We start from the raw sequence: 8,478 nt of genomic DNA, 5'->3' as shown, positions 1-8,478 counted from the left end.
ATCTGGAGAAGGCATTCAACCGTGTCCATTTCCCTCAAAACGTATACATTGAAGTACATAGGTAAATAGATTTCATAAGCTGCCAAGAGTCACTCTTAAGCTCGGCATAAGTAAAAAAATTCAGCTTTTAGCGTTCTAGCTTTGGTCGCAAGTGAACCGTGTACAATTATAACAGTTAAATTAGCTAAGCATCACTTGTCAGTGCACCTTTACCCTGAATTTATCAGTAAACAAGACATTTATGTTGCGCCAGACAGGGCTTCTGCAACAGAATTTTGACAAGACATCGGTCCTTTAATTAAAAATGGTATGGATTGTAAACAGGGAGAGCTTCATCTAAAACAAACATATTTAGTTTTTTTTTTTACACGCAAACGCCGTTATAGAAAAAGATCTGAATTATGAGCATAGTACTTCACTTACCAGAATCTCCTAAAACTAATACTTTTACCCTGTCAAGAGAAGCCATTTTTGGTGACAGAAGCGTCCCGGAAAAACGATATAAAACCCCGCCTGCGAATCTTATTTGTATAGCCTGATTGGTCTTTAACAAATTGCTCGTATGACCAACAGCAGAGTTATTGGTTACTGTGTATGTCAATCAAAATAACCTGGTTTCTATTCGAGTGACAAATTTACACCTCAGCCAATTAGATTTAAGGAAGTCTTCCGTTGTGGGTATGGTTTTCTTTCCGGGTTGTCTTCTCAAAATAAGTAAGGAAGCATGCAAGCTAGCCTAGCTGAAGGATTCCGATGTGCAAATGTGTGAATTTTTGTTTGAGTGTATTTGAGACAGAGTTGGCATACAGTCTGAAATGACGTAAAAGCGGTGGCTTTAAGTTATTAGTGAAATATAAACACTATCAGGTAAGATTCGTGTTGGGTTAGCTGACTAACTTAACGGTGTCTGTAAACTAACTAAATGCTGGCTGCAAGTTTGGCTAACGCGAGGTAATGTTAACATCGAAAAGCTTAAAGTAAAGATAACGCAAGATAATGGCTATAGCTCGTATCCTTATCAATTTGCTGTATTGTTGTTCGAGTTAGCTAACTTAAAGCGAAGTCAAGTTGCTAAGTTACTGTTTAGAGTAGGTACTTTATTGATCTCACAGTGGGGAAATTTTTTAGCAGGCAGTTTAGCTAGCAGTGTAGTGAGGTCTGTCAGTATTAGCCACCTTTTCATATATACTGGCACAAAGCAGTTGGATGTCTTAATTTAAAAGTTGTCCACCAACTTAGTAGAAGTATTTCGCTGAAACAAGCCTTCTTAAGGCAAAGAATCCAGTAAATGTCAAGGAACTGTGTTTGAAAGGTGATATTCCCTCCCATCAGATTTTCCTCATTGTGCTTAATTCAATAGAAAGAAAGAAAGTCACTTTCGGCTTTTCCCGTTTAGGGGTCGCCACAGCGAATCGTCACACTGACGACTCGCATGTTGACATTTGGCACGTGTTTTACGCCGGATGCCCTTCCTGACACAACCCTGATTCGAACCCAGGCCGCAGCGAACCACTAGTCTTCCAGGGACGGCTATTGTGCTTAATTCAATATTGCTCAATATTTCTTGCTTTTGCCTGCCTACCTACTGATTTATCTTACAAAAATCATCCCCTGGCACCCCTCCCCTCTCTGGTTTCTCTAAAGTTCCTTAAACCAAGAACTGCATTTCAGCCTGTTCAAAGGTCTTGCCTCTTTCCACAGCATAAGATGATAGAACCAGAGCTACTGACAGAGGTCCCTGCTGCACTCAAGCGGCTAGCGAAGCAGGTGGTGAGGGGTTTCTATGGAGTGGAGCATGCCTTGGCCCTGGATGTACTGATCCGTAATCCATGTGTACGTGAGGAAGACATGCTAGAGCTGCTAAAGTTTGACCGCAAACAGCTGCGCTCAGTACTCAACACCCTGAAAGCAGACAAGTTTGTCAAGTGCCGCATGAGAGTGGAGACTGCCCCTGATGGCAAGACAACACGGCACAACTACTACTTTATCAACTACAGGTTTGGGGGGTTTTTCTTCTTTTTGATTTGCATATAACAGACGATTGGGCACATTAACACAATAACTGCACCTTATTAACCTGTAGATGTTTTTCATACAGTAGCTGCTAGGTTGGAGGAATAGGAGATGCATGACACCAGGTACCCACCCTCCAGCTATTAGCATTATCAGTATCTCATATCAGCATTGTTTAGATGAGCTAAGTCTGTAAAACTGTCTGATAAATAAAATGTATGTGCATCTGCCAATAAAGTATACTAGCAACAAGCAGTAACACACTAAAAAGCCACACATACATATGAGAGAGTTGATTCATTCAGAAAGAAATTACATTTTTACCTAAAGTAGACAGTCTTATTTAATTTAGTTTTCTTTGTTTTGAAAAATGATTTATCCTCTCAGGTCATTATGCTGCTTACTATAAAACGCGTTATCTATTTCATTTTTAGGGTACTCGTCAACGTGGTGAAGTATAAATTGGATCACATTCGGCGGCGCATTGAGACAGATGAACGAGATTCCACCAACCGTGCCTCCTTCCGGTGCCCCTGCTGCTCCTCCACCTTCACAGATCTAGAGGCCAACCAGTTGTTTGACCCTATGACAGGTAAACATTAAGAAAAGTACAAGCAATCTATGGTTCTGTATCTTGTTAGTGTTAGTATTAATATCCATTATGCTTGAATATGTTGAAATCTGTAACACTCTTGACTATGAATGTTTAAGATAATTTGATCATTTTTAACAACATGTATTGTAGATTTCAGGGCTGCTTTACAAGGTCTCCTTGAACAGACAGCTCTCATACAAAGGAAAGATGGCTATATGGTCACAATACAGTTGTGCAGTTGTCTGCTGTAGAAAGTAAACTTCTGAGTGTAATTGCTGTTGAGTTGGAGATGAGACAAAGACCACTGAAATGGGTCTCAAGAGCTGTAAAGTATTACAACACTACTGGCAATTATTTGCTTAAAATGAGGTATAGTAGTTTTGTAAAGATCAGAGTAGATGGTGATCAGGACCAAAGTACCTTTTTATGTTCTTTGTGATGAAGCTCTGTTTAGGTAGTGCCTTCTTGCAGCCAGCCAATATAAAACCAAGTGTCAGAGCCCACCTCCATGGAAACTGTCTGCAGTCTCATTAAATTTGAATCAAATACTATTATGGTCTAAATAAGAAGGTTCTGTTTATTCTGCTAACATTAATTTTTGGTGAAAAAAGGAAAAAGAGACTAGGACAAACATTAAATTCAGTCTACAAATGACACCAGATCAAAAAATAACTAGTAATCATGACCATATCTTTGCTAGTGTGACAAATGAACCAAAACTGAACTGAGGGAATTAATACTTGGAAAACATTTTGTTGATTTGATTTTGGGTGTATATGCATTTCTTAGGATTTGTGTTGTCTTAGGTACAATCACATGCGTTCATACGCCCTGGGCAGAAAATTGTCATTAAGTATGTAAGGGAAGTTATTGCAACTTATTGCCTCTTATAAACACAAGATAATTAATAGATCATTAAAAAGTGTTTATTGTGAATAATTTATGTAAGGTGGAGCAGTTAAACAGTGGATGTACAGTAAATGTATGGCTCTGGTATTTCCCAGAGCAGAAATGTTATTAAATTCAATGTTATTTCTTTAGATTTTTTTTTACAGTAACAAAGTTTTAGTATTTTTATTATTATATTGCATTCATGTTATTGTACAGGGTAGCAGACCTCTAGATGGCAGTCAGTACTCAGTTCAACCTCAGTGAATCTATACTCAAATGAATAATACAGGTTAATTGAGTACATCAGGTCCCTAATAAGAAAGAAATTACAGCACTTATTAAAAAGATAGTTGTGCCTCTGGCTCTTGATGGAAAATTTAACCATTTCAGAAATAGTCCACCAACATACTTTTTTGGAGTGAAGTTGACATCCCACCCTAAGGGGGTTCTCCAGTCCATTTTAATGCGACTAACTAAAAAGTTGAATTTTCTTTTAGTTTACCTTCAGAGTTTAAACATAAGAAGCTGTTAATAAGCATCTGAATTGTTTTGTTTTTGTCTCTTCATGTCTCTTTGTGCTATGGCTAGCACAAATATGTGCTAGAGCCAGAGTGATGCAATTATAGTTTGAATTTTTTATTTATTTTTGCAACCCTGCTTTATGAATGTTGTTTCTAGAAAGGATGAAAAGCTCTATGTTTGCTGTTGGCAGTAAGTGGATGCAAAATGAAGCCCTTATTGGGGCTAATGATGTGTAAGCTTGCAGACATACTGTGTGTTTTCTGCACATTACTGCTCTGCCACGTCAAAGTTGAATTAGCATCAGTAGTGTACAGAGTTCACTTTAAACATGCTGATTGAGCTCTTTGGCATGTTGTAGGTAAATTAGGATGAATCATTAGCACACATTCAAATATTTTAACCAGGCTGCAGGATTTTTACTGGTGTGACATTTGAAACATGCAGTGATGTTGGCAGGTTGGCTGGCTCTATTATTAGATTAAAAAGAGGGCTTAGTAATATAAGGCCCTTATTTGTTCATCTGCTGCTTTCTGTCATCTTAACCAGCAGTACGAAATCACTCTTTGATTCTCAAACCTTCCCAATCTCTGCATTTACAGATTTTTTTTTTTTCTTTCTGTGTCCTTGTCACACTGTGATTCCCACCCTGTCTCAGTATGGGCTGGCAGCTGTCCAAAACCTTGCTCCTAAATGGGCATCACATCACATCACATCACTCACTTATCAGTCAGAGTTGTTCATTATTGTGTGTTGGTGTGTGTGTTTGTGATTACGAGAAGGAGCCAGAAAGTCGTAAACATCTCTGACAGAGCGTGGGTGTGGATATGCAAAATTTAAAAGGAAGACTTGCACTTTAGTTGAGGTTGGTAGTTAATTGGCAAAACCATGAGCATCTCATCTGAGTTGCTTGTGCTTCCTCATCTGAATAGTAGGCCCACTGAAAACTGAAATGGATAAAAACTTTTGCTGGTTGTCGGAATAGAATTTTTATTTGCTGAATGTTTTTTTTTTTTTCTAAAGGTGCATGAAAACATGCACTTGAATGGAATGGTAATGCTACAGGAGAATACTGTGCTGGTGGTAATGTTTGTGTATCTTTCATACTTTGAGGAGAGCCTTTACTAAAACTGCTTATTTATAAACTGCATTCATTCTTGACTCTGTCGGAGTGAGACACCAGGCTTGAACCGTCTGCCAATTCAAAGGCTGACTGCTGATCAACCATTGGTGTCGATTGACTACACAGATTGTGCTACACAATAAATAGTGTAATAATTTAGTAGTAAGTTGCTAATTTGATGTGATGGGAATCTGAAAATTAGGTTTGGTTTGCTATCATCTTAATGAATATGGTGACTTCTGTTATTGAATTGAATTTATTTATGTGGCATCTTTTGGCCTTGACATATTTTTTAACTATTTATTTTATTGTTAGTCCTCATTTGGAATTGAAATGACCTTTGTCAGCCTCACTGGCTTTAAGTCATATCGGTAACAGAGGAAAAAATAAAAGTAAAACCGAAGCAAGTTTTAACTTGTGTGTATACAGTCAGTGCCTATACACTGTAAAGTAGAAGAGCAAAATGGGCTTCTCCGATCTTTCATCTACATGCTTAGGTTTTACTGGCTTTATTTTAGAATAAAAATGCACAAATGTGGGTGCATCTACATTGTCAGGGGTTAGTCATAAAAATGGTTGTCCAAAAGAACACACACATCTACTTGAGGAAAAGAAAATGCAAAATAATTCCACACTAGAGCAGTTAACATCTCCCTAACATTCTAATCATCTTGCCAGTCTCTTGTTTCTACATGTGCCAACTGATATCGAATGTTGCTGTGAAGGCAGTAACCCTGTACCCAGACAGGCTGACAAAAAGAATACCCGGACTTTACACAGAGGGATAGTCTGATGGACTGGTTGCTTCTGCCGGGCCAGCAACACTCTTTGTGACCTCACCAGGATGGGAAAAGATATGATTGGTCTTCCAGCTCATTCTGACCCAGAAAGAAGAGTTGAATACCCTGCAGCTCTGAATTTTCAGTGTACTGTGTGAGCGTTGAAAGACTTGCATTTTTTGTACTCATTCCACCTGACGTAGGTCCACCCAGCTTTTGGATGAAAAACAATAGTTTTTTTTTTTTTTTTTTTTTTAGATGAGGGATGTCTAAACTTGACTTTGTTTCAGACTTGTGGGAATGCAAATATCAACATGTTTAATGTGGAGCCCAACTTCATTTTGCGATATAGAGCACGAATGGGAACATTGGTCCTATCTCATTACCAAACAAGAGACCACTGCCATGCTCTAATTGATATATGAAGTGTTTAAATTAATTTTGTGGGAAGAGCAGCAATCACAAAAGTATACACTAATGTTGGCTTTGCTGTGTGTGTGTGTGTTATTGACAAAAAGAACACTGTAAAAATGATGTATTACTAATCTTGTTTGCTTTTAATATTAACAACTTGTCTGGCCTCAAAATTTAAATTGTACATCTTAAAATTAATTTTGTTTCCAATAAGTTGTTTTTGTTTTTTGTTTTTTGTTTTTTTTTTTTATGCTGAAAATGTGATGGTTATGGTGTAGAGTGTTTAAATCTCCCTTTTTGTGTCTGTCTTTTATCTAGGACTGTATTGTGGCACCATGGATGCTGTTTTTGTTCTTTCTCCTTCTGTCTCTCTCATGCACTTTTTCCCCTTACACACATTTATTTTTCTCCATGTTGCACATGTACACAAATGGTAGACATGGGCTCTGTGCTAATGTTAGTACAGCTCCCAAAACTGAAACGGAAATCAGCCAGAGAAGCAGATGGCTAAACACGCTCGTCTCTTATTGGTAGGAAGAAAGGCTTGTGTGCACAGTGCACACAAGGTTTCAAAGCTCCTGCAAATATAATGTAGTGTTTATACAATTATCCTCTTAAGAAGTTCATCACAGTGACATAAACTCTTATTTCTGGTTACCTTTTGGGATGTCATCTTGCTGTGCTTGTTCACACACCAGTGCCTAGAGCACTGTTACCCAGCTGATCTAGCCCCAGTGTCTGCATTTCTCCTTTGTTACTAAATCACAGTAGACGTATACAGTAGGCTAATTAAACACTTGTTTACTTATGTGTCTGAAAATAAAAATAAAAAATCAGTATTATTTCACCCACTGCCTGGCCACATTTAGTTTATTTTTGCACGTTTGTTTTTTTTGTACTCAGCCCGGTGCAGGACTGTGTTGTTGGGTACACCAGGCTAATGATCTGAACGTTCCTTCTCGGCTGTTTTAAATGGAGTTCTTGTGTTGCCCACAGGTACATTTCACTGCACCTTCTGCCAGACGGAGGTAGAAGAAGATGAATCTGTCTGTCCTGATGCCAGGACACTGGTGGCACGCTTCAATGAGCAGATCGAACCCATCTACGCTCTGCTACGTGAGACTGAAGATATCAACTTGTCCCGTGAATTGCTGGAGCCTGAGCCTACTGAGATCCCTGCTCTCAAACAGAGGTCACTTTCTGACAAGTTTGATAGATATGCACCACTAACTCCTTTCAGTCAGCATCACAAGTCACATCCTGATCCAGTTTCTCTGACAACAGATAGTTCACTTCTGCTAACAATAATTGCTGCTGCTCATTTTCATAGCAGTTTGTGGTAGACAGGATTTCTGTTCTATTAAGACACAGTAGTACTAATAAATGTTAACTTGAATATATTACACCCTCATCATTTTTTTCATTTACATTTTAACGGTTGAGGATCTTTATTTCCTGAATCTTTCCTTCAGCCGTGAACGTGCTGCAGCAGCCGCAGGAAATTCTGCAAGTGGCCAGTACCGTGAAGCCTGGTCTAACAAAACTTCATCCTATGCTGACATGTACACCCAGAATGTGGTTATCAGCATGGATGAGCAGGATGACCAGCAGAAACAGCCCAATGACAGCAAGGCACCTAAGGAGAGGCCTGTGTGGATGACCCAGAGCACCGTGCAGGGTGCTTACAGTGAGCCTGATGTCCTCAAGAATCGTAAGTCAGGTTTGATTTGCAGTATGACCAGACACTGTGAGTTAAAGTGAAGAGAACTGGATCTAGCACAGAGTTCTGTGGAACTCCATGACTAACTGTAGTGTGCATGTACAATTCATTATTAGAAAAGTAACTACACTAAAACCACTTTTTCAGCAGTAGTGTTGTTGATTTGATGTAGCTCAAAATCTTGATGTTTTAGTAGGGATGTCACAATGTTAGGAATTTTGCGGTATTGCGATTTAAAAAATGTTTCAAAAATGCCATGGGACTGTGACAGTATATACCAGGAGGTAATTTCACTTTTTTATTTGATAAGAGGACTGCTACTGACTACTGCACTTACTTTGTTTTGTACAAACAGTTCAGTCATTCAGTGCCAATGAATATTCATGCCGAGTTTGCAGGGGCACTTTAAGTTAAATGGAAAATC

At 38.7% G+C, this 8,478-nt stretch overlaps 2 protein-coding genes across 4 annotated transcripts in view; one reads left to right on the top strand and one right to left on the bottom strand.

Annotated features, from left to right (window-relative positions):
* rabl3 (RAB, member of RAS oncogene family-like 3) overlaps positions 1-506 on the bottom strand; it is a 4,779-nt gene extending 4,273 nt beyond the window's left edge. For both annotated transcript variants that reach the window (XM_020594828.1, XM_020594829.1), the window contains exon 1: positions 424-506. In XM_020594828.1, the coding sequence (XP_020450484.1) occupies positions 424-469 (46 nt within the window). In that variant the 5' untranslated portion in view covers positions 470-506. The remainder of the gene's footprint in view (positions 1-423) is intronic.
* Positions 507-655: 149 nt separating this feature from the next.
* Positions 656-8,478, top strand: part of gtf2e1 (general transcription factor IIE, polypeptide 1, alpha) — an 11,538-nt gene continuing 3,715 nt past the window's right edge. Inside the window, exons 1-5 of one of the 2 annotated variants that reach the window (XM_020594817.1) lie at positions 656-714; positions 1,702-1,997; positions 2,448-2,605; positions 7,331-7,526; positions 7,807-8,045. In XM_020594817.1, the coding sequence (XP_020450473.1) occupies positions 1,708-1,997; positions 2,448-2,605; positions 7,331-7,526; positions 7,807-8,045 (883 nt within the window). In that variant the 5' untranslated portion in view covers positions 656-714; positions 1,702-1,707. Of the gene's footprint in view, positions 868-1,701; positions 1,998-2,447; positions 2,606-7,330; positions 7,527-7,806; positions 8,046-8,478 lie in introns of both variants that reach the window. The other variant, XM_020594816.1, reaches the window with a different exon arrangement.

Source organism: Monopterus albus, unplaced genomic scaffold (assembly GCF_001952655.1).
Source record: "Monopterus albus unplaced genomic scaffold, M_albus_1.0 scaffold24.1, whole genome shotgun sequence".
Classification (NCBI taxonomy): domain Eukaryota; kingdom Metazoa; phylum Chordata; class Actinopteri; order Synbranchiformes; family Synbranchidae; genus Monopterus; species Monopterus albus.
Note: the sequence above shows the minus strand (reverse complement) of the source record. Positions and strands in the feature narration are given on the sequence as shown.